General features: G+C 36.0%; 1 protein-coding gene across 4 annotated transcripts in view; it reads left to right on the top strand.

Annotated features, from left to right (window-relative positions):
- The window catches only part of LRBA (LPS responsive beige-like anchor protein), a 723,276-nt gene that overhangs the window by 673,495 nt on the left and 22,522 nt on the right, over window positions 1-27,259 (top strand). For 3 of the 4 annotated variants that reach the window (XM_043902582.1, XM_043902579.1, XM_043902580.1), the window contains exons 50-53: window positions 2,055-2,247; window positions 6,914-6,976; window positions 11,960-12,115; window positions 18,262-18,429. In XM_043902582.1, coding sequence (XP_043758517.1) covers window positions 2,055-2,247; window positions 6,914-6,976; window positions 11,960-12,115; window positions 18,262-18,429 — 580 coding nt within the window. The remainder of the gene's footprint in view (window positions 1-2,054; window positions 2,248-6,913; window positions 6,977-11,959; window positions 12,116-18,261; window positions 18,430-27,259) is intronic. The other variant, XM_043902581.1, reaches the window with a different exon arrangement.

The following is a 27,259-nucleotide window of genomic DNA, read 5'->3' as shown; positions in this document are numbered from 1 at the left end:
TTGGAATTATTCAATTTGAACCTAATTGTATTTGCAATATGAGCTGTTAAGCTCAGAAATATGTATCAGCTTCCTTTCAGTGAGACTTCATGATGTATGTTGTCATCTGACTTCCTCAGAGTTTATATATTGACTTTGGTAAATATTTTTTTTTTTTTTTTAAAAACCCACACAGTTGAAAAACACGGTTTGGTTTTCTGAAATGACATTCATTTCCTTGTCTGCAGACTTCATCAAAGCTAGCTTATAGGAAATTTTGTTTGTGGTTGGCTCATTGCTTCTCATTTTTACAGAATTTCACAGAAATCCTTAAAACCATGTCAGGGGTTCTCAGCATAACAAAGGTTGCTTATTGATATCAGAGGTTTTAAAACTCAAAGACCCAAATGTTTATTGTCTTTACTACTATTCAGATGAGTTCCCCCATCAGTGATGACTGCAGCACACATACACATACACACAAATGGAGCAGAAATTAAAGCCGCCTCGTGCTGTGTTAAGCGCGTGAGCCATAATATACACCAGGTGTAGTAATTAGCGGGCCCGCGAAGGCTGCCTGTTTGTCTGGTTTTGCTGCTGTTGCTGTATCCCCCTGTGTTTTCACACCATCAGATAGTTGGATTTAATTGAGGCCACATCAGATGAGGCATTACTGACACCTTTAATTGAATGAGCATCCAGGGAGGATTAACTCATAATATTGATTGGCTTTTAGCCACTTGCTCAGAAGGGTGTCTGGGTAGCTTATTAGTTGCCTTTATTTACACCTTTATGCAAAGAGTGCAAATAGGAATTCTTAGTGCAATATGTTTTTCTAAGTACTCTTAATAACTTTTTTAAAAGGACTGATAATAAAAATGCAAATGTATTTAATTTTTTATTAGCAGTTCTGAATGAATATGTGTTAAATATATGTGCCTACACATTTACATATACCTGGTATTTTGAAATATGGCAATAGGAGAGCAACCAGAAGCACTTCATCAAGGTGTTTCAATTCTGAATGATACTCATCAGCTATTAGAAAATAGACATGGCTGTGGAGAATTGCTGAAAATGCACAGTGCAATTACTGTATGATAGCATAGTACCACAAAGTATAAATAAAGCCAATAAATCAGCGTGGTGTTTTATGTCTCAGATTATGACATATGGTTTGTAGGAATGTTCTAAATCCTTAGTAGTCTTCCAGATTTATTTTGTTGCTAGCTATTAGAACAGTGTTTTGTTTGTCATTTCAGTTATATTTTGCTTTTCAAAGGAGAAATCAAAAGTCTTGAGCTTTAGTTTCTTTTCTGACTGGGAGGAGAGGCATCTAGGTATTTCTGTTTATCCTTAGCTACAGCAGAAAGCAGTGGCATTTGCATTATAATAGGGCAGTGTTTATGACTTGGTACACTATATAAATATATTGTTTTTACAAGTACACTTAATTATGCATTGCTTTGAAACACCTTTATAATTAAGTTTGTGTATCACGTTCATAAATTATTTCTCTACTGTAATAATACATGCATGCTGTACAACTGTTGTTTATAAATATATTTGTTAATTAATTATCTCTTTATTTAGTTGTCAAAATCCCCATACTGACTCAACACAACTTTTGATAATCTTTGGCAATTACCTTGGCTGGCTTTTGTGCCTATGGCCTGTTCTCATTCTTTTAGTTTTTCTCTTTTGTACTTGATGCATAATAATTGTTGGAATGGTTTAACACAATCCTCAAAACTTTGCCTATTTAGAATCTAAATCAAAGTACTCTTTTTAGTTCTTCTTGGGAATGGGGTGGGGAAGAGATTTAATAAAAATTTATGGATTTTTAAAGTGACTGTTCATGTATTTTACTTTGGTCACCTAGAAATTCAACTAATGACATGTGGAAACCAAACAAATCCTAATTGCTGTTTCTCTAAGCCTTTCTGCTCACTGTGCTCTCACTTGCAACTTGGGTTAACATGGTCTTCCTTTTCTTTCCCTACACCCTCTTTCTTTCCTGTCTTTCCCTGTCTTTCCTTCTCGTATATTTGGATCTTGTCTTGCCCACTCAACAGTATCTCCTCCTGCAGAGCCCATTGATGTTCACAGACCAGGCTCAGCAGGATGTTATCATGGTTCTAAAGTTCCCCTCCAATTCCCCTGTCACTCACGTGGCGGCCAACACCCAGCCTGGGCTGGCGACTCCTGCTGTGATCACAGTCACTGCTAACCGGCTGTTCGCCATGAACAAGTGGCACAACCTTCCAGGTAAGTGAAGACATACCCTTCTAAGGCATAGTAACTGCTGAACACTGTATAAAGATATTGTAAGTGTTAGTCAGTTGTGTCTGACTCTTTGTGACCCCATGGACTGTAGCCTACCAGACTCCTCTTGTCCATGGGATTCTCCACGCAAGAATATCAAAGTTGGTAGCCATTCCCTTCTCCAGGGCATCTTCCCGACCCAGGGATCAGACCCAGGTCTCCCACATTACAGGCAGATTCTTTACCATCTGAGCCACCAGGGATCCAAAATGCATTGTTATATCCACCTAAATATGTCATGTCTCAACATTTAGGGTTTTTAGTTTTCAAAAATGTTAGTCTGAATCAAAATGTTGAATACTTAAAAAGGTTTAAAGAAGTCCCTCTGAAGCATGTAATATTAATACAAAAGTTAAAACATGAACCGTTCTTTGACATCTAGTGGTTTGTGTTCACTCCTTGGATATAAATATTGTCATATAATAATATTCCATATCGTGTCCATAAATAGCCTGTACTGATTTATCAGATGTTCCTTTTCTTCCTGCGTATTCATTTGCCCCTTATACACTTCTCATTGTGTACCATGTGCCTTTTTATGCAGGGCATGGAACTGTGTGTTGTGGGTGATGATAGAAAAAAAGAACACAAGTTACACAGCCAAAATGCTACAAACCCTTAAGTATATCCTGTTCTTTCATTAAGTGCTGAGGAATTAGGGTGACTAAGGGCAAGATGCTGAAACAACCATTAGCATCATAAACCATCACAGCTTGAAGAGACATGAGAGTTGGTCTTGTCCAGGCCCACATTTCCCACTGAACATACGGAGCCCCCGGGAGCTGCCTTGCACAGTATCACATGTGGCCACTCTGTGGCAGGGCCAGGTTTGAACCCGAGTTTTCTGACTCAAATCTTACGATCACTCCTCTGTGATTTATTGCCTCTCATTAGAACAGGAATGTTGGGATCTGGATTTAGCACTGTTCCTTGTGGCCACTGGTTAGAAATTCTCTTTCTAAAGAAGGAAAAATCTTTCAAAGTCCTGGAGATTATAGGGTTTTTATCCCCAAGCCATTGTTTTAGGTAGGAAATTTGAAAGGATAGCCTTTAATAGTCTGTTAACTTGTTATTAAATCTGTAAAGTGTACATAAAACACTACCCATTATAATATCTAAAATGGTTGCACAGATACAAGTTCTTGAACAAGGGTCTTGTGCCATATTAAATGCTAGAATGTTTAGAATGGAACAGAACTGAATTGATGTTCAAATAAAAACTAGATGACTGACTGACTGTGGTCAATAAGGTAATTAGGTACCCTTCATGAAAACTCCATGGTTGGTGTCAGAATTTCTTAAATATAACCATCTTCCTGGCCATTAGAAATGAAATGAATGATGATATTTGATTAGAGAATAGATTTCATAAATGGTATAGAAAGTTAAAATCGAGATACATATAATGTCTCTATTACTAGGTCCTCTTATTCCCTTTTCTTCAAGTGAACTAACTTATCTTGCAGAGGTAAATGTGTATGCAGATGACATACTTAGACTTTGGGACTAAAGATCATAATGTGATTAATGAACTTGATTTCTTTGCTGTTGCTTCTCTAAATACCACTCACTAGAAGAAAACCATGCTGGTGGTGTGTTCTGCCAGGCACACAGAGGGTCACCTCCGGCGCTGTGTGCGGCCACAGCCTGGCGTGAGCACCAGTGCGGGTGGCACCAGGCCCTCCCAGCACTGCTCAGCCTGGGTGGCTGCTCTGGCAGCTCGGGGCCCTCGTCCAGTTTAAACAGAGCGACAGCACGTGTGAGGAGAGACAAACCTCTTCAGCTGCTGGGAAGCGCCAAGCACTCTGCATTCCCGCTTTCGTCTAGCCTAGCAGCGAGCAGGAACTGAGCCGGCTCCACCAGAGAGCCCTCGGTCTCTAGCTGATCCTCAGGTGTCAGGCTCCCTCCGTCCCTGTGATGACTGAGCTCCTGACACTCCCCTTTGAAGCAAGCCCATTTCCCTGCCTGGAAGGCTAGCTGCCCTTCCTGCTTGCTGGTCAGCTGTTCTCCCTGCTCACCACTTTTCTCTAGTCTGTAAAGTGATTTAGGGGCAGCCTCCTCCTGCTGGAGGACCACATATGGTACGTGCAGCTGCTCTGAGCCCAGGCGCGCTTTTCTGTAAGATGAGAGGAGAGAAGACTGCATGTGTTTTGCCAGCTCCTTGCCTTGAATCCTCCCCACTGAGCCGTCTTTGGGTCTGTACCTTGTGTCACTGATGGTTTTTGTCCCCGTCCTCTGGCTTTATAGCATGATACAGCCACTCTTCACCAGCTAATACAAAGAATGATAACGTATGGAAAAACTCGGGGGATTATCCTGCTACAGTGTTATCCCCAATTGACAGTACACCTACCCCTAAAAGGATTAAGTATACTTTTATTAAATCTGTGCCTCATTTCAGGTGTGTAATAAACATACCTGATCTTTCATCTTATGTTTTGCTCCCTCTACCTGTCAATGTGCCTTGATTGAAACAAATGTCAAAACTTCCTCACAGTTTTTCTTCAGTGACTATCAAATTCATGTTACACTTTTTTTTTTTAGATTCTGATTCTTTTCTGATATTCTCTGATTCCCATAATTCATTCATAAGACAGCTAGCTTCTGTCAATGTAGTGTCTTGAGTCCTGATTTAGAGAAAAAAATCATCTTTATCCTTTCATCTCATTCAGGAGACCTTGAGGAACATCCAGAAAAAATAAAATAATGGCACCTAACCTTCATAGAGCATTTTCTAGTTTCTAAATACTGTTTTAATCACGTCACATCTATTAACTCACTGAATCCCCTCGACAACCTTAAGATGTAGGTTCTATACATAGGTTGAACCATACAAAATTGCCATTTTAATGGGTCAAGACATTAGGTGTTGGTGATTCCGTGTGGTTCAGCCTAACCCATTGACAGAGCAGGAGCCTGAAACGCTGAGTAGACGTAACTGGCCAGAGGTCACACAGGCAGTCAGGGCAGAGCTGGGACCTGAGGCATCACCAAAAATAGCTCACCTGCTAAATCTCTGTTTTAATGTTTCTGTGATCCCAGATGCCTAAGGACACAGGGACAGCTTCTTAAGGTATCAGCGTTGAGGGGCACTGGTTTGCTGGAGTAGATGCCCTGCTGGCAGATCAGAGGCTGAGATTCTCCCTGACGAGTCCCTTTGTGTGTGCTGTGATGTCTTTACTGGCCGAGCTGTGATCAGCAAAAACAGTACCTTTAGCAAAAGAGGGAGTCCTACGGCTTCCTTTTCTCATCTACTTTAATATCGTATTCATACTCAGCTATAATTTTCAGTGCTAATATTATACATCAGTATTACTGATATTCAGGTATTCTGTGATATTAGTGATCTTCCAAAAGATCATTGAAAAGTCCTTGAAAAGTTGGTATTTACTAACAGCGGAAATGCTGATATAATGAATTTAAAATTAATCTAATGAACACATTGGAATGTATCCCATTTTTTACTTTCAGCCCCTCAAGGACAGTCAGAAAGATGTCTTAAAATCTGATGATATTAATATCATCTTAATCTTAGAATCTGATGATATTAAGCAGAGCTCTAATACCAACCAAGCAGTAGTTAAAATGCTTATGAGTCTATAAAAGGCAGATATTGACCAGAGTGAATGGCTGAGTCATTGGAGGAAAATCTTTTGGAAAAGGACCAAGAATTTAACTCTCAGAATTACAAAGCTAAAAAGATTATCTGTTCTAAACCCTTCATTCTGGGGCTTCTGATTTGCCCAAGGTTGCACAGGTAGCCAGTGGTCGGTCCTGCTTCCTACAATACTTCTTCTCCACTGAAAGTCCTTCTACCTTTCACAGGGCTGAAGCCTATAAAATCTCTTTTCCATCACAAAATAGGTGCCTCTGAATCCTTAAAACCATTTTGAAAATTAAACAAACTATCCTTAGTATGGATTGATTTTTGTTACTCATTTGCTTCTCAGTATTTTTAAATGGAAACCATGGAAATATTAAATATTAATAAAAGTTTTTTTCCCACCACAATCAAATCTTCAGGAAAACATTTCAGCCAAATGCATTTAACTAAAACATTTATCTGCAGATAGCTTTCTTTATTTTTATTCCAACTTTCAATTGATTGATTTAAGTGATGGATGAAACATTGAATGTTCTTTGACTTGGACCTTTCCCCTTCTCCATCATAAATTGACATTTTTGTGGATCCTTTGTGCTGCAGCATTCAAAACTGCCTTTTTAAGAAGTAACAAAAAAACTAGTATTTGCTACAGTCAGCAGATGGTTGTCACATTTTGTTTTCAGCGCTCTTTACCACTTAATTTTGTTTTGTTGCGGCATCAGAGGTTGCCAGTCAAGCATCTGCTATAGCTTATGGCCTAGGACTGGAGCCACTGCTGATGGCACATGTTCAGAATAGCACTAATCTAAAATAAATGTTTAATAAGCTAGCCATAGAAGCACCTGGATTTTTTGTTGTTGTTGTTTAAATTTCACAAAACTGTCTTGAGAGATTTGGAGGTTGGAAACAATTCTACATGAGATTTGACTTAAGCATTTTTCTGTAGCTCAGTATATGAAAAATAATGCTTTCTCTCTCTCTTTTTTTATCTTTTGTGAATTCCAGCTCATCAAGGTGCTGTACAAGACCAGCCATACCAGCTGCCAGTGGAAATCGATCCTCTCATAGGTCTGTCACTTCCTTCTCTCTTTGCGATTCATTAAGCTCTGTATGGTGGCCCTGAAGTGTAGATTACAGTTGTTTTTCACTTGCTGGTTGCTGGGAATGGAATTTTCCTGATAAACCATTTGCATGCAAATTGGAATGCAATGAGCTGTGGCTATGCTGGTATTTCATCAACTCCCCCTCGTTGGTTTGCCTAATTTGAACAGGCCTAGGACGCGTGTCACTGAAAATTAATATGGATGCTGTAATAATGTGTGATTGAGAATGCGCATGAAGTACTGTCAGGATAATATTGGATCTTTTCATCACTCAGACTTGTTGATGAGCAGGAGCGAGGCACGTTATGATGAATTGGTGCACCAGTAATGTGATGGAGCTCCTTTGCTAGGGAAATTTTCATAATAACAGTGGGTTCTTAGCAGCTCTGTGTTGAGAAAAATAAAACTGTAGTGCCAGGGTTTCATCATTAAAGGAGATCAATCCTTTCTTCCTGGACCCTCCTTTCAGTCTGAGGGGATTAATGTGCAATTGCAGAGCAGTTTCAAAGTTGAAATATATCGCCCAGCCAATGGCAGCAGTGTTAAGATATTTGTATTCATTTTCCTAGGGTCCTGCAGCCCAATAAATTGCCATTGGAGGTTAAATTTGTTCAGAGAGAAAAAAAAAGAAAAAGGAGACCAGAAAGAGCCATTGGGATGAAATGAGCATCTGTGGCAGACAACTTAGAATATTTAATTGCTGCTGTGCTTTTTGAGTGGGCTAGTTGAAATCTCTAGTTTAGCATTTTCCACCCTATAGTGGGGATTTCAACTGTGACTCCACTAAGAATGGTACACCTTGGTATTGAAGATGCTGTTCAATAACTTTTAGAATAAAAAACCTAATTGCCCAGCTGTCGGGGTATGCTGCTGTCGGGGTATGCTACTAGCATGGATGTTTGTGTTTGCCTTGTAATTTTGTCATATTTCCCCAGCACAAATGAACTTGTCAGTATTATAAAGTTTTTAGATAAAACATAAGAATAAGCGGATTTATTATTTTAAAATTCAAGGTGTTCCTTGTGCATATGTCACTGTTTTTTGAGGGGAGGTCTCTAACACCATTGTTTCAGTGGAGAGTTAAATGGCCACCATTTGCAGATGAATTATCAAGATGAACTAAAATAACCTGAAGCTCTAAACTGTGTTTTATCATTTTCCCAAATACAAGCAGAAATCTAAGAATGAAGTGTCTATATGAAAGATAACCAGTACCCTGGTTCCTAAATCTTGTTTTGCTTTGAGTAGGTATGATTTGCCATATATTTTTTAAAAAAATTAAATGCCCACTTGGGTAAAGTTGTAAGAGTCAGGAAAATAATAAAACCCATTTGTTGTGCCACTTAGAGCCTGGTTTCTGAAGTACAGAATCATTGTTTGTCTTAAAACTTGATAATGAATATCGTATAGTATAAAATCTAAATGAATTCAGAGATGGTAACCCTGTAGAGAAGGCATGGGCGAAAAGGGCGAGATAGTCAGTATTTTAGGTTTTGTGGGCCACAGGGTCTCAGACACAACTACTTAACTCTGCTGTTACAGCAGCAAGCAGCCACAGATGACGTATACAGAGGCGAGCGTTGCTGTGCCCAGTAGAGCTTCATATGCAAACCCAGGCACAAGCCGGATGCAGCCTCCAGGCCACAGTCTTCCCTGCTGACCACTGGTCTTCAGACTGTTCCATGTCTCCTGAAGTAGTTATTTAAAACCACGTATCTTCTCACACGTTTTTAAGTTGACGTCTAAAAAATTTAAATGTGATTATCATCACAAGTTTAAGTAGTTGCAAAGGTTATGATTTTTGGCATAGTGTGTAAAATTTTAAGTACATCCAGCAGACACTAAATATCAAAGTCACTTGATAGTCAACCTTTTCTGTTTTTAAAAAATTCACTGGAAGAAATTTTTACCATTTGAACGTTTTTCTCATCTAGAATTTGTACTTTCTGCTTTCCCTACACAATTTTATTTTAACTGTAGAAAATTGATTACCCCACTAAACAATCTTCAGCAATAAAAATATGTATGTAAATATAAATGTTGAGAATTCCTGTGACCATAAGGCCCAGCTTAAAAAAATTAATCCTCATTGAGTTATTAAAAATATTAATACATATTTATTAAAATTATAAATTTTAATACTATTAAACATACACAACACATACTTTTGAAAATAGGAAATACAGCTTTAATGAATGGGAGTGTCTCCCTAAGTAGTTAATGTATTTATGGATAAACATTATTTGTTGTTGAAAGAGACAGAATTTGTCAACAGTTCTATCCTAGTTTTTTGTTTCTTGTAGATGGACGCTCTCAGGAGTGTTACTCACATGAGAAGATAGATGGGAAAGGAGAGAGTTTTGTTTTAACAATGTCATTCAAATCTTAAAACTCTTTCCGAGTTATGTGACAAAATTCATAGAATGATATATTATTAAGGATTACTTTTATGGTCTGTCATTAAATAATCATTTTAACAATCTATCACTGAAACTTATTTTTAATGATCTATCAATTGACAGCGTGATTAGATCCTCCTTCCATTTATTGAAAGCAATGAATTGGAAACCACCTGCCCTGCAGAATGATGTGATACCTAGGCATTCACTTTCTAGCATCAGATCAATAGTTTGAATTGTCTCCTTATTTGGCTTTCAAGAGATTTTTGTACCCTGGAGTAAAGCACCCTAGTAAGATTCTATCTAGTGGAAGAAGAGCGAACAAAAAGGGAGATAAGAAAGGAAAAGTCACAGGAGAGTTCTCAGGCAAATCTGTTTCAAGCAAGAGAACGCATGAAAGTTGTGGAACCAGAAATTGATTCCCTTAAAACCATCTGTGCCTGTGTATCCCTTGGGAAATCTTATAGCGACCCCCCACCTCCCAAGGGTATACATGCTCCAGTTTGTAGACTGCTTATCTAGACAAATATACCTAATTTTCATCAAATAAAAATACTTTCAGTACTGAATCTCGTGAGGTTTACTAGAGAAAACAATGAGATAAAGAAAAGGCAGTTGTAGGGTAGGTTATATAGACTACGTGGATGGATGGACAGATGGATTAGGGGTTGCAGTGTTAAATTATAAGTAGTTACAAGTAATCACTTATTTGGAAAATAGTTCATCTGAATGCTGAAGGGGCAACTGCCTGACGAGTTTGTAGTCATTCAATTCAAAATTCTATACATGCCCAGGCCTGTCAAATTAGGTCCTCCCAGGAAATAATGCCAAAAAGACCAGTGAAAGTTTATATATCATATAAGTGAAAGTCATATAAACACTAACAAAAATATGCTATTTTTATAATTTTCATGTGGAATGAAGAACTATAGTAACCAGTATAGAAAATACCATATATCTTGTTTTAAGTTGCTAGGTTTCTTGAAATTAAAAGATTTGATTGTATCACACAGGTTTACTGCAGTGAGAGGCTAATGTCTCTCCATGATACACTATGATACACAAAAGCTTTTTCACCTGCCAGAAACTTCCCTTTGTGTGGAAGGAGGGGGGAAGTGATTCCTGACTAGAGGCCTACCCTTTTTACTTCTGGTGTCACTTTCTAGGCCATTAATCTCCCCAAAGTATACGAAGCCTATTAACAAACAGTTATCTAATAATCTTACGTGGTTAGGTTGTACAGTCAGACACTAGCAGAATTTTGCAGGATTTCACGTGAATATGTTTGCTATGTTCTGTATGCCATGAGGGCAAGGGATATTTTATCCCTCTGTATCCCAGCAGAGGACTGGGAAGTATTTTGAACACTTTTTTTCTTCCATATTAGTTTCTGAGCCTTCTATTGAATTGGCCGTCTTAACTTATTACATACAATGAATATAACATAGATATATATTTTTAATTTTTATCAATCATGCATCTATAGTGTTTTTTTCCAATAAAAGCTGAAAGTTATGATGCAAAGAACATAATAATTAGATATAGACATTCATTTTGTTCTGATTTCTAGTATGATCAAGTTTTCTTTTTTTAGCAGTATAAGAGCTATAATTTGTGTTGGAAAGTTGATAATGAAATAACTCCTAGATCACGAACAGCAGAGCTTTCTATTTGGTTGGCTTCATTAATGCCAGAGAAGTCATCTCTGTGAAAATTCCTTTGCTGATAATGACATGGTTGATAGTGTGTTTCTGGAGGATTATTACTCTTCGCACGCCTGTGATGTCATGCTGTGTCCGACTTTGTGCCTGTGACAGGCCCCATCTCAGGTGCCCTGCAAACTCTGAAAACACACTGCCAGCCTGTCTTGTTTTGTTGTTTGCAGAAGTAGCAAGAAAGTTGCAGTCTGCCGTGCTTTGACTTTTTCAATTACAAGTATCCTTAATAAATAGTCATCCCACCCCTTCCTTGCATGCAAGTGCGGCTGTGAATGGGGACATGGGAGTTCACATCTGGTCAAATTAAAGACCTGTTAAAGTCAAACATGTACAAGATGCTCCAATATTTCAAATATATGACATTTAAATTCTAATATCTCTTCCTTGTGACAAAAAGTTAGAGGTAATAGATTGTCACAACATGAATCCATTCTCATGACAATAGATGTAATGAGATTGTCAGAAACACAAACCTAACTGTGATGCAGTCTGGAGATTCTAATCTAGTTTGGTCCTGCCCAAGAGCTAGATAGCATGTTCTGAGAATTGTACACCACGTATTTTAAAATTGTAGTGTATTATTGTTTCTTTCCTCTAGGCAGAATCTCTTACCGAGCTGTTGAAGTTGGCTGCCCTCATTCTTCCAACAATCGGATTCTGCTTTCCTGTGGCTTTTCAAATATTATTATATTTAAAACTAAAGATCATATGTTCTTATCCTGGAATGTGTTGTCTCTCCTCCCTTGGCCCCAGCCCCCAGCATGACAAATTACGGGATTTCTTTGCGCATGTGGGTTTATAGGCTTTTTTTTTCCCCCTCTGTTCTTATAGCCAGCAATACAGGAATGCACAGGAGGCAAATCACTGACCTCTTAGACCAAAGCATTCAAGTCCATTCCCAGTGTTTTGTCATCACGTCGGACAACCGCTACATCCTCCTCTGTGGCTTCTGGGATAAGAGTTTCCGCGTCTATTCTACAGACACAGGTAACCACCTCATTTCTTTATCAGTGAACTCAAGTTTACAACAAGTGGCAGTAAGAGGCTTAAAAGGCTTTCTCATCTCCCCTGTAAAAGTTACAGAATTCTAAAATGTGTAAAATATAGTTTTCCCCTTCAAGTAATAATCTATTCTATAATCCATTAATAACTTAACTTCAGAATGTTTTTAAAGGGGCAGGTTTTGGTAGGTTTGTCTCCCAAGCTTCATACTTACAAGTGAATGATTTATTTTGAAAACATATCCTGGTGTGTAAATACCATATGTACATGTCCATGCATAATCATATGGCAAGTGCACATACTTATAGGTGTACTTCCCCACTTTAATATTATTTAAAGGTTATTTTTTCCCTGGAAATTCTAAGTGTGTTTCCTGCGAGTGGCTATCTTGCCTCCACCCAGTTCCACTGAATCTTGCTGAAAACTACATCATTGTGAAGAAAAGTAGCTGACTCCTTATTCATTTGCATGCAACCCCCTAAGGAACTAACCAAATTCAAATCACTATTATTATAGGATATCCAGTCCAATGAATGGTTATATATTTTTACATATAGGCAATTGTGAACATTGAAAAATTTAATGGGGTCTCTTTAAAGTATTTTAGAAACTGTTAGAGAATGACATAAACTTATACTGAATATGTAGTTGTATATTTAAAATAATTAAAATTAGATAGTAATGCATTAGAACTTAAATACCATGGAGGTAGATAGTTCAACTAAAACAAGGATCTACAAATAATTATATTGATTAAATATTCTGGATAGGAAATTTTTTAAATTGACATTTCTAATTAATTAACTATTTTACAGCAAATCCTCTTTCAGTCATGTTAGCAATCTCGATACAGTGTATGAGTCCATACTCCTGCCTTAGTAAGTGTAGTTATTAAAAAATTAATTCTTGGGTGTTCAGGGAGTTTGTCCTAGCTACATTTTGATGACTCTATTATAACCTAGCAATGAGAGAGTAGGGAAAAATAGTTGAATATGTACTGTGTATAGAATAAACCCTAGAAGTTGTTTTTAGACATGATCTCATTTAATTTTTGTTTTAGGGAATCAATGACCTAATATTTTTATAATTTACTTCTTTATTCTGGAGGTAGGTTCAGAAAGAAAACATCATTCAAGTCTTTCTGATTACTTGGGCTTTTACTATGACGTTGATTACTGTTGAACCTAAAACTCCTCTGAAATTCTTTAAAAATGCATTGGAGATTGACAGGTTTTCTTAAAATTATTTTTTATTATAATAGATTTTCTCTGGCTTAATATTCAAGTTTAAATTTTAACCTTTTCTTTCACTATTATGGTAACGACAACCCTAGTGTTATTTGACCTCAAACTATGCTCCCTTCTTCACAAACTTTCAGATTAAAATTGTTACATCCTATCACAAGGTTTTCTTAAACATTCTTTTAGATTCAGATTGTTTTTTATACATTGAAAATTATCTTTCAATTTACGTACAGTAAAATTCCTTATTTTGGTTTTTAGTTCCATTAGTCTCAGGGCATTGTATCCCATTACGTAACCACTCCCATAGTTAAGATGCAGAGTAGCAGAAAATCCCCAGAAACCCCCTGGGTTGCCCCTTCATAGTCACTTTCTTCCCTCACCTCAGCCAACTTCAGAATTGCTGATATGCTCTTCATCTCTGCCTTTTCCAGAATGTCCTAAAATGGGATCATATATTATGTCAGTCTTTGGTTTCGACATTTGAGCCTTGAGTTTGTTGACATTTTGTATCATCTTAAAGACACTGAATATTGATATTTGTAAATTAAAGCTAACCTCTTTAACCTTTTACTTGAACCTTTAGGCTTCCCTTATAGCTCAGTTGGTAAAGAATCTGCCTGTAATGCAAGAGACCCGGGTTCGATTCCTGGGTCAGGAAGATCTCCTGGAGAAGGAAATGGCAACCTACTCCAGTGTTCTTGCCTAGAGAATTCCATGTCCTGGCAGGCTACAGTCCATGGGGTTGCAAGAGTCAGACACGACTTAGCAACTAAACCATCACCACCAAAGCTAACTTCACTTTTATATAATACTCATAATAGAATAATTTTTATAGTCACACAGTTCTCTAGAATTTATAAAATATCTTTATTCTCATATATGATATTGTGTCAGCCTCACGGTAATCTTAGGAGATCGAACGGGTGTCCTTAGGCCCATTTTTTCGATGATGAAACAAAGGTTTGAAAAAGTTAAGTATATTGTTGAAATTTGCATAGGTAATGGTGCTAGACCTGGGCATTGGAGGTCTTCTGACCTCAGATGTGGCATCTTTGTGATTATTCCTTTTTATCTCATACAAGTGTTACCCATTTAAAATCTAGGTTCCTAGAATGTCTGGCATGTTACTTTAGACTTAATAAACTAGATGGCATTCCTTCCTGTCTTCCCAAAAGCCTTCTACTTTATTGTTTTTTAAAATATGCACAAGTGCATGTATGTATAAAACACTTTCATAAGAAAGTAGTCTCATCTTAAACTTCATTTCAGTGGGACTGAGCACGTATACCAAAAATATTTATACTTTCCAGGAAAGTTTTGAAAAAAATCTCATATGATCATTCTAATACCTTTCTTACTATCTTGAATACAAACTCTGATGCAAATTTTATTTAAAATTATTTAAATTTTAAATGTGTTAGTGTCTTCATGATGATAAGAATATTAAATGTTTTCTCCTAAGTTTAGCAGAGAAGTTTAACAAAAAAATTGTATGATCAATAATATATAATGGCAGAGCTATCACAAGTGTTGAATTCAATTATATTTTGGCACGTAAGCCAAAAAAAAAAATCCTTCTCTTATTAGATTTGGCGGGGTGGGGAGGCGGGGGTAGAGAGAAACAGGGTTGTAGCAGGAAATTCTTTAAACATAAATCATGTTTTCAAGACACCACCAGAGCAGCAGAGGCAACAATAAAACCTTCCCTCGGCAGTGGGAATTATTTTCAGGCCACATTTTAGATTCAGTGGTGCAGGGTCCTGAGCTTGGATTTTTTTTTTTTTTTTTATTTGTGGCACAGCTGTCAAATAAAACATTAACTAGAAAATTTGTTCTGTCAAAAAAAGGATATTCTAGTGCTTGTGGTAATATTTGATATTAGTGTGTGGAGAGGTGGACTGGTATTAAAGGAAACAAAAAATAAAGCTTGAGGAACACTTATGAGATTATCAGAAAATAATTTACCAAAAAGAACAGCAGGTATTTATATGGTGTGATTTATTTAGGAGGAGTGAACCTCCACCTCATAGCAATAACAAATATTGCTGAGGAACGCTGCCAGACAGGAAAAAGCAAACTGGGGAAAAAAAAATAATAATGTTTTCCAGCGTTGAGCCCAGAGTATAAATTGTGGAGAATGAAGTTAATTTGTATTAAAACATGAAACTCTTTAGATGTACGTGCTTACCCGTCACCCCCTCGTCTCAGTCTTCCCTGATGCCCAGCCTGGATTTGTTCTCTCCTGTTTTCCCACTGCCCCTCTCTCTCCTCTCTTCTCGTGGTTGACACTAGTCGCAGTTACACGTCTGTTTTTGTTTGTTTCTCTGTCTACCACTATATACAAGTAAGAAGATGTAATGCTCGGCACTTGGTAGGTGCTCAGTAAATGTTGGTTGAATGAAAAATAACTGTGATAACTTTTAGGGGCAAAAATTAAAACACTGGGAAATTTTAATTAAAAAAGAAACCACAGTCTGACTATACATTTTCCTAACACGGACATTGTAGACATAGAATGATGACTTCATTAATGAGAAGTAACAAATTATTATGTGTCTTGAGAAATTCTGACAGTCTTTTTCATCCATCCCACTTTTACAGCTAAAACTTTCCACTTTGTTCTCACTAGCTGGAAACTAAGCAGGTTACCAAGCAGATAGTTGCTCTTTCGCAGGCCTCCTGGTGTACGTGGTGGAGCATTTGCGTTTTCTGTTTATGCCACAGACCTCACATACCCAGATGTATTACTTTGCTCATCTTCACTTCTACAGCCCACTGAATTGATGGTTGTCAAATCTTAAATAAGTCTACTCTAAACAACCTATTTAAATCACTTTTATAGTTGACATGCTCTCAGCATTTGGTATAGGCTGAGGCAGAAGTCACTGTACATGCTCTGTGATCAAAAACATAATCACATTACGGGGTGTTCAGTATTTTCAGTAGTTAAAACTCATGATTTAGCTTTCACTTTTCTAATTAGTACTTCTTCCCTGATGGCTCAGATGGTAAAGAGTCTGCCTGGAATGCAGAAGACACAGGTTTGATCCCTGGGTTGGGAAGATTCTTGTCTGGAGAATCCCATGCACAGGTTAGCCCTGTGGGCTATAGTCCATGGGGTTACAGAGTCTGACACGTCCGAGCGACTGTCACTTTCTAATTTGAAGGAAGAGTGCATTCAGCTACCTCCTGTCTCATCCTTAGTTAGGTTTTCCCTGTAACCTAACTCCAACCATTTTACTACTAACCCTCTCTACTTTGTTCTTCATGTAAATTGGAAATGATAAAAAATTATTATATTTTTAATATTTAATTTTCTTTTTCTTTTCCATTTTTTATTCTAGAAAGTCTTGAGTTCTTATATTCTTTATTGATAAAGTTAATTTTTAAAATGAAATGTTCTGGTGTTAATTTAAAAGGTTGGAAAAATTCAGAAGTGAACATTTTTAACATTTTATTAGTTAAAATACCTGCTTTGACTAAAGTCTTTTTCCATAGGAGACAAAAGTGTACTTTATCAATTTTGCAGTTTGAGATTGATGTGAATCTGGTCTTAAGTTAGTATCAGAACACTATGTACAAGGGAAAACACTGTAATTGACTTTCCATCTGATGTGGATGAGGCAGTATTTTATTTCTAAATTTGCAGACTTTATAATGTGCTTTGGGTTTATTTAAATCAATAATTTAAAAAATTTAGTGGAAATACTTTTTTATATTTATTATCTTGAAAAATTAAATACATATAGATACCAATACTTAGTTGAGACCTCAAGCTTTTGATAGGCTATGATCTGTTCCAAGTTAAACATATAAACTTTTTAGGCATACTAATTTTTTTCCAGCTTAATAGTTTTTATCTTGAACATCTGCATTGTATTTTTTATGACCCCACCGAAATGCTTATTTGAAAAAAGAAAAGCATTCATGCTGAGTATTAAAGGTAGACATTCTATGACATTAATTTGTAGATTCTGTAGACATTTCAGAGAGAAATGTTAGCTAGAAGCTGGTTGGGGTAGAGTAGAAGAGCTGCTATAGCTGTTTAATTCTTTAGACAATTTGTCTGAATTACAAACACCGTATCTGATTAAACAAAAAATCTAAAAGGTGGGCCTTTACTTTTTTTCTGACACTGTTATGTGAACAGTTCATCCTATGCTTGACATCCTAGATATATGGTGCGTTTACTGGGCCCCCCCTCCCCAGTCATTACTGGTAAACTGTCATCTTAATTTCCCTTCTCCTCAGGAGTTTTCCTCATTCAGACAATTAAAGAAAGAATCACTAGCTCAAATTGCAGTCACAATATATTAGTCCTTTTATCAAATTTTAGCTCATGTAATCCTGATTTGAAAAACAGAAACTCTGGGATGTGGTTTTATACTGTCTTTGTGTAGATCACTTCAGAGAAGTGAAAAAGAAATAAATTGCCTTTCCTGCTTCAGAGATAGGTTTGCATTAGTGAGGTCTGAGTGATAGAGTGCTTACAGAAAGGCAACTAAGTTTTGCTTTGTTTCGAATCATTTCGAGTAACTTTATAAATTCTTGAAATGATTCCAAATAAGGGTTCGAGTCTGCTTTAATCAGTAGACATAATTCATTTGTAATTCCTAGGAGCTATGTATAAATAATAATATTAGTTGAAATAGTTTTAACATACGTCTTTCAAAAACGTTACTATCACTGTTCAATTGATTCTTTTTGTTGTTGTTAATTATTCAAAGAAAACTTTTAGGTTGAACCAGATTGAATTTTATTATAAAATCTGAATTATTAGAATATGAGTTAATACAACTTCATTATCTTCTTAAAAGTTAAACAATCATTGGAAATTTTTTCAATTTTTAAAATAGCAGTTTAAAAGAAACTTGTTTTGTGTTTCAGGAAAATTGATCCAAGTGGTGTTTGGCCATTGGGATGTCGTCACTTGCCTCACTCGTTCGGAGTCGTATATCGGGGGAAATTGCTACATTCTGTCAGGGTCACGTGACGCAACCCTTCTGCTCTGGTACTGGAATGGAAAAAGCAGTGGTATTGGAGATAACCCGGGCAGTAAGTACAATTTATGACTAAACTTTTACAAGTGATGTATAATAACATTTTGTAGTGAGGTTTTACCCATTTCATCATGGTGAAAGTGAAACTGAAGTATCAAGTAATTTTAATTTCTTAGTTATAATTTAAGAAAGCTCTAGATAGCCTTGTTATTAACACTTGGTGACCAATGGTAATACAAATTCAAGGATGAAATCTCATTTTCATGTGTTTGGTTATTCTTATCTGAAAATGCTAGTTCTTCATTGGAAATGGCTGTCACCAAATAAAATAGAAGAGTTTAATTCACAAGCAATAAGATATAATGTAAAAGAGCAGTCACATATTGTTTATTGAATTCCTATTTTAAAGAGCAAAAAAATTATAATTTCATGGAAACAAACCAGTCTTTAGAAAAAATATGCTTTCATTTACATATTAAAAGATAAAACAGGTCATAAAAGGCCAATATGGAATATTCAAATTGGCTGTTGGTTTTTCAAATGGGAAATGAAAATGTTCACCAACAGCCTTAAACATCTTTATGAAACTATGCTGAAGGCAGTAAAACAAAAAATGTGTAACCATTTAAAATTGTAATTCACAGAAGGCAAAAAAGGAAGCAGCTACCATTAAAACCAATCGCACACAGCTGCAGAAAAGAAATGGCTTTAGAAAAACACATTAAGAAGTAGGAAAAAACAATTAAAGGGACCACCTGAAAAATGAGAATTTAATTAAAATGATTATGACAGCACTGAAGAGATCCTGCAAGAATAACATTATATTTTTTATTTCATAGGTAGAACATTTTAACTGCTCTTAAATATTTACAGTTTCTTAATTTAAAGCAAGTTGCAATTTATTTGGCTACGGAAGGATCACGTTGTTGCTGATGACCTGAATACTAATGGTGCTTACTTCTGTCACTCAGTCCCAAGTTATAAAACAGCCTGATTATGTTTAAGTCCATCGTATTTTGAATTGACTTACTAAAGCTGTGCTTATTAAATGTATATTATTTGTATGAAAGTGAAACCTTTTAAAAAAATTTACCCAAGAGCCAAGTACAGTTTTAAAAGAAGTATATGCAAAGTATTTTTACCAACACTGTTTCTGCTTTGTATGTATTATGTTTGGTGTGATGGTGAATCAAAGTTTTTGTTTTATGAACCTCTAATATGTATTTCTTATTTTAATCAAAACATGGATAATTCCCTACACAAATTAAATGTGAAAAGTAACTTTAAGGCTTTGATGCTATGGGTAATAGCAGTCAGAGCAAACTTTAGTGTGTGTGCCTATATAGGGAGGTTAGTGTGTACATGTGTGTATTTCACATATTTACACATCTCCGTTTTATATATAATTACATATATATATGTATATGTATATATGTATATATATAATTTATATATAATTTTAAATTTGTAAACTTCAGGGAATTTTGTTTTTCACATTCTTTTGAGAAGTACTTCATGTTGTTTTCTTTATGGAGCTTTATATTCTGTTCATCCTCCTTTCTTGCCTTTTAAGATGAGCAACTACTTTCAATTTCCTTTTCCCTGTTTCTATGAACTCAGTTGAGATTCACTAAACTGTCTCAGACAAACCTAGATTTGACATCGACAAGAAGCATACCATTTTGTTATTTATGTGAAAATATTTAGGAAGAACTTAGCTTTAAAATAGTGTGAGATGTTTCATGCACACATAGCAATCCAAATGAAAAAAAATTTTGTTCTTTTTTTTTTTTTTTTTAACTTCCTTGACCTAACCATGTTCTCTATGTCATTACTAATGGGTATTTTGAAAAGTAGCTAAAGGCTTTCTAGCTGCACTTCATGTGTAATTGTTGTTGCATTTCAGAAATTTAAGTGTATTTTAAAATAAGTGTAATTTAGACATATTCAGCTTTTCTAGAAGGGATAAATATATATATTTAAATACCTTGTAAATCAACCTAAAAAAGATTTTTTATGTGCATGACATTATAAAAATGAATCAAGTAGGACTGACCAAATCCTGGAGTTTAGAGTTAGACAAAGCTAAGTTCTATGCTTTGCTGTGCTGTCTTGTCTGTAAAATGAAAGCAACGATAGTAACTGACTTAAGGTGTTATCAGAAGCACAGAATGCTTCAGAGCAAATAAATCACCACACGAACACCATCTTGCTGGTATTAGAGTGTATATTATAATGTTATATTTTTCATAAAGCACTTCATCTGTACCCTCTCATTGTCTGCACTGTGGTGGACATTAACTCCTAGTAATGCTGGTAATGAAAGGGAAAAAAATAAAAGAATAACTTAACAGCACATCTAATAAAAATTTTAGAAAATTGTAGTGACTCTTGATAAATTAAATTAAATTACATTTCTCACAGTGAACCTCATTCTTTTGGGTCCTTTTGTAATGTCTGATGTCCCAACTGCATTTTGCTTTAACTTTGAAGGATGAATCTGGGAAAAAGACAAATAGGCACTTTTTCATATAATGAGAATTTCCACACATTAGAATGGAAAAATGAATAAACCAGTGTAAGCTTTTCAAATGAAAATGACAAACAAAAAACAAAGACATTTGTACCGCGTGTGAACGGTTTTAAGCACTCATGCAAGCTGGTTCAGATTTTTTAAGCCTGTGGCTCATTGATGGCTCCACAATGCAGCCGCTGAAGTCAGAGATTTTCAGATGAAGAATCTTAGATTATGATTACTTCTGTGTTGTATCTCTTGGATGAAATGTAATTGATGTTTAAGAAATAGCCAGGCTTTTATATATATAACTCCAACATGGCCTGTAAATACATACAGGGCCTCAACTTAAAGTTTTGAATTTAGACTTTTCTCTTGCTTGGAAAGAAAATGGGTAATTTTTTTAAAAAAACTAGACTATTGCCTTTCCTGCATTTTATAGGTCTCATCCAAGCATATAACTTATTTATTTCAAAAATCATAAGAATAAGCTAGTAGTTTAACTTGCTAGTGTCCTAAGCCTATGGCATTGCCTACAAATCTAATGTTAGTGCTGTATGTAAAGTTGATAGCTTTATTAGTTTTTTTTTTTTTTAATCTTGTTATCCAGTGTTAATAAGCACGTTGCTCAGGCAAAATCATGCTAATTCAAACTGGATAAAACCTGTATATAGTATAACATGAGGCTTTAAAAAGGATGCACATGTTTTATGAAATCTGACTAGGTTTTACAGCAAAAGCCTTGTTTTCCTGTATGACAGATAGTTTTTCTTTTTCTTTTTCTTTTTTTTTTAGTTTTTCATTTTTGACTCTATTGTCTTGTGATAGTTCTCTCCTGTGGAATGCAGTTTTCTTAATGAGAAGAAAAATTAAGATAGGATTCCATTTAGTTGTGGATTTTTTAAATAAAATTAACCAAGAACATTTCAAAGAAAGACGTTTTCTGCATGAAGGCGTATCTCTCTTTGCCCTCGTACCCTTTGTGTTTAAAACTGGATTTTGTCCGCCAAAATGCTTTCCTGGAATACTCATTTTTCCTCCACAATAATGCTGTCCCGACTGTACATTTCCAAATTTTGAAGAAAACGTGCCCTGATGCATTCAATTGACATTTAAATACTTTAAACTTTAAAATGATCTTGTGATCAAAGTGAAAATTCACAGAAGAGTTATTCACTGTTTTTGTATTGTATTAGATCATAAACTTGAAATCAAATACTCATTAAGCATCTAAACATAAGTGCTTATTAAGCATTTTTAGGTATCTGAGTAATTTTTTTTTAAGTCACCGTTCAATAGCTTTAGAAACAAGCAGTCTCTGACTATGAGATGTTGCATAGATGGTGTGCATAGTATTTCAGTAAAGTAGTTTTCCATTCTCACATTCTGTTTTTGATTTGATTGAAAGGTGGCATTTTTTTCTTCTTTGCAATCAGACATGCTAATCTATATCAGCTTTCTCCTTTATAGGAATGGCGTCTGCTGGGGAAAAAACAAAGTTTTTTTCATAACAAGATTCTGTTAAGAATATTTCAGCACCATTAATTAGAAAGAAGGTTTTATTAAGCATAAGGCTAGCGCTAACAGACCACAGAGCTGTTTTTTAAAGTACTGTATGCTGTGGCTGCCCTGCTTTTTCTCTGTCTAAAACTTCATTTTGTTCCACTCTCATCAATCACTTAAGTCATTACCGTAAATCCTACTGTTGTTAATTTTACTAGTATCACCCTAATGAGACATCCCTGCTATAATTAAAAATGAATTCTAACTTTAAGGCATTCTAAATTTTTTTTTAATGAATTTAGAATGATCTTGCCATGTAACCATAAATACCACTGATATACATAGACTACTCATCAAGTCTTTAAGAAAAGTGGTATCACAATATGTCCAGGTGTGACTTATTTACTGGTTGTCTCTGTGTGCATGTGCTTATGCATATGTATATTTTTGCACACATATTTAGGAATTATGTTCTTTTTATAATAAAGCCTACTATGCTTTACTGAAGCTACCGATAAATCCTTATTCTTTGTCTTGCCAGAATATAGGTGGATGTGACACAAGAAGTCGGTGTCATAGAGCGCCATCTGCTGGGCACATTGGGGGACTTGCTAGCGCTGAAAATCAGTACCTGTTAAAACAGGTGTACTTGGTTTTTAATTGCCCGTGGTGTAGTATTTATGGTTCACAAATGTCAAGATATGTACATCTGTGTTGAACTGTATGAGTTTGTAAAAGAAATAACATTCTTTCTTCTTTCGCCCTGCACTAACCTGGATTTGGACTGTTTTTATCAATATTTTATTTAAGGAAAAAATAAGCACGATACATAGCTAATGAAACAAAGCCTGACAGTCTGTCATGAGAAGGACTCTTGTCTTATTAATCACAGGTCTTCAGTAAGCTGCAGTTGGAGGAAACCGTTTCCTCCAAGCTGGATGATATTTTCACTGTAGTTTCCTTCTGTTCACGGCTACTCTGAAAGCAGTGTTTGAAACGGCTTTTTTTTTTTTATATCTGGGAAATGACTCAACCTGATTCTTTGTCTAGAACATGGCTTCTTCCATATATATCTCATCAAGAACATTCCTTGTGGTTTGCGCTATTGCACTAACACTAAGATTGCCCTGTATTTTTCCTTTTTCCTTGAAGAATTCATCAAACGTGGTTTGAAGCAATATGTTGGCAGTGTTCAAGTTCAGGTGACATTAAAACTATGTCTATGAAATTCTCCAGAAGAGCCAGGATGTTTGGTGCCCCATGATGTAATGCAGGCCCTCCCATTCCAGCAAAACAACTCTGTATTTACTGCTTGTAACTAATAGTAGATGTGGTAAAAGGAATTATATTCATATGGCAAATGAATACAGCCTTAATGTGCACCATATGCAGAGTGGTGGGGTGATGTGCCAATATATCACATTTATTTACCTTGTTTAGTTGCAGAAAAAAATGACTATACCATTCAACCCATAGGTTCTTGCCATATAAATATGAAAACAGAAGAACAGATGATTTATGCCCTCAAATTGGAACTGGGTATCTTCATATGAACACTTTAATAGTGCGACACCAAAGAAAATTGTCTAATACTTTATGCTCAGATAGGATATTTAATTTCAAACAATGGCAGGAATTACCATTAGTTAGAAGCTACAAATTCTCTATAGTCAATGAAGTGTAGGCTCTCAAAGAAAACTGTGAATGTGTCTTGTTTCATTTAACTGAGACTGAATGTACTCTGAAATTTCAAGCTACTTCCTCCCCTCTCTTCCTTTTTTAAGCCTAAAATCAGGAGTCTTCTGCTTTTAAAATGTTGTATGGGGGATGTATATTATTGTAGAACTATTAAGGATATGGTTAATGAAGACCTCCTGGAACAACATATTAGATTGACTTTCAAAGAGTTCGCTTCTTTAGAGAAGTTATATGACATCTTTGTACGTATGTACCTTACATTGTGCTTTAGATAGTCCTGAGGATTCATGAACAGAGACCCACTTCCATATGAAATTAGGTAGTATATGTCCCTGACGATTTCTTTTACAGTTGCCCTGTTTTTAAAAGTGATTTTTTTCACATTCAAATGGGTTTGGTCAAACTTTGTATTTTAGATTTGAAGTGGTTTTTGTTTTGTTGCTTTTATTTATTATTAAATTTATTTATTTTTAGTCGAAGGATAATTGCTTTACAATATTATATTAGTTTCTGCCGTACATCAACATGAATCAGCCATAGATATACATACGTCCCCTCCCCTTGAACCTCCCTCCTACCTCCCACCCCTTCCCACTCCCTCTGGATTGTTACAGAACTCTGGTTTGAGTTCCCTGAGTCATAGAGCAAATTAGACGGGAAAAAATCCTTAGAATTCTTTCTGCCTCTCATGGCTCAGGTCTTCATGACTCTTGAGCTTTTTAGCTTTTATTCTCATAGCTTATAACTTTCTACAGCTGAGAGAATGCTTTATATTTCCTTAGGGTGAGCAGGGTCAGGAAGTTTCTTTTTTTTTTTTTTAATTGAGATATAGTTGGCAGCTAATATTATATGGGTTTCAGATGTACAACATCATGATTTGGTATGTGTATAACTGCAAAGGATCATCACAGTGTCTAAATAACATCCACCACCACACAGTTACACTGTTTTTTTCCGATGTGAGAACTTTTAAGATCTACTCTCAGCAACTTGCAAATATACAATACAATATTATTAAATGAGCTTCCCAGGTGGCTCAGTGGAAAAGAAGCCACATGCCAATGCAGGAGTCAGAGGAGATGTGAGTTCCATCCGTAGGTTGGGAAGATCCCCTGGGGGAGGAAATGGCAATCTACTCCAGTATTCTTACCTGAAAAATCCCACAGACACAAGAGCCTAGCAGGCTACAGTCCATCGCGTCAAAAAGAGTTGGACACAACTGAGTGACTGAGCATGATTATTAACTATATTCACCATACTCCACATTAAATTCCCAAGACTTACTCACTTTATAAGTGAGTTTGTACCTTTAGACCACTGTTGCTCATTTTGCCCACTCTCCACCTTTGGCAACCACCTCTGGCAGTCTATTCTCTCTATCTTTGAAGTTAGTGTTTTTTTTTTTTTTTTAATTCTACACATAAATGAGATCATAAAAGGTATTTGTCTTTGTCTGATTTATTTTATTTATCATAATGCCCTTAACGTCTATCCCTATTGCCACAAATGGTAGGCTTTACTTATTTTTTATGACTGATATTCCAGCGTGTGTGTGTGTGTGTGTGTGTGTGTGTGTGTAGCATTTCGTCTATCCATTCGTCCACCAGTGGTTGCTTAGGCTGTTTCCATGTCTTGGCCATTGTGAATAATGTTCCAGTGAACATGGGGTGCAAATATCTTCTCGAATTAGTTTTCATTTACACCTAGAAGTGAACTTGCTGGATCACGTGGTAGTTTTAACTTTTTGAGGAAGCTGCATACTGTTTTCTATAGTGTTTGCACCAATTTACATTCCTACCAGCAGTGCACAAGGATTCCCCTTTCTCCACTTTCTTATCAAAACTTGTTATTTCTTATCCTTGTCATAAAGCCAGTCTAGCAGATGTGAGGGTATCTCATTGTGGTTTGCATTTCCCTGGTGATAAGTGGTGTTGGGTTACCTTTTTCTGTACTTCTTAGCCATCTGTATGTATTCTTTGTAAATATATATATATATATATATATATATATTCAGATCCTCTGTCCATTTTTAAGTTAGATTGTTCTCTTGATATTGGGTTATGTGAATTCTTTACATGTTTTGGATATTAACCCTTTTTCAGGTATTATGATCTATAAATATTTTCCCCCATTCAATCTGGTGCCTTTTCATTTGGTTGATGGTTTCCTTTGCTGTCTAGAGGTTTTTAGCTTGCTGTAATCTCACTTGTTTATTTTTTGCTTTTGTTGTCTTTGCTTTTGGTGTCAAATCCAGGTGTTTCAAATTGCTAAAGATGTGAAAATCCTCTATACTTTTCACTAATGCCTTACTTGTGTATCTTTAACAAATGTTAAAAATGTTAAGGAGGACAAATTACAAAGAATTTTATGTGACTTGGATATTTAGGATTGATAGATAAAAATAGTTATCCATTTTCATTTTCGTATTTATAAGAATTATAATATTAAACATGAACAAATATGGATAAGATTTCAACAACTTTTCTAAGTATCTACATTCTTTTTGGAGGCAGAGTTGTATAATGTTGATGTTTCCAGACACACATATGTAACTACAGAAGCTATCAAAGAATTAGAGCCAAAGATGAGCCTGTCTGTGAAAAGTCTCAAAAAAACTAGGATAAAAGAAGTACACAAGTTAAGTAAAGTTTGATATGCCCACACGATGGAAGACCCTATGGCCATTAATGTATTATGAATTGTGATATTGACATGAAAGGATATGCTCTCTGAATTGGTAAGTGTGAGAGATCACCAAACCACGCGTAAATAAGATACATTTCAAGTATCTGTGTGGGTAAGTGTATGCTTTGTATACTGTGTATTGCTGTTGTTCAGCTGCATGTAACTCTTCACGATGCCGTGGACTGCAGCACGCCAGGCTTCCCTGTCCTTCACTGTCTCCCAGAGTCTGATCAAACTCATATCCATTGAGTCAGCGATGTCATCCAACCGTCTCATCCTCTGTCGCCCACTTCTCCTCCTGCCCTCAACCTTTCCCAACATCAGGATCTTTTCCATTGAGTTGGCATCAAGTGGCCAGAGTATTGGAGCTTCAGCTTCAGCATCAGTCCTTGCAATGAACACCCAGGACTGGTCTCCTTCAGGATGGACTGGTTTGATCCCCTTGCTGTCCAGGGGTCTCTCAGAGTCTTCTCCAACACCACAG

The sequence above is a fragment of the Cervus elaphus genome, chromosome 5, assembly GCF_910594005.1.
Source record: "Cervus elaphus chromosome 5, mCerEla1.1, whole genome shotgun sequence".
In the NCBI taxonomy this organism is placed as follows: domain Eukaryota; kingdom Metazoa; phylum Chordata; class Mammalia; order Artiodactyla; family Cervidae; genus Cervus; species Cervus elaphus.
The sequence above is the reverse complement of the archived record's forward strand: the minus strand, read 5'-3'. Positions and strand labels throughout refer to the sequence as shown.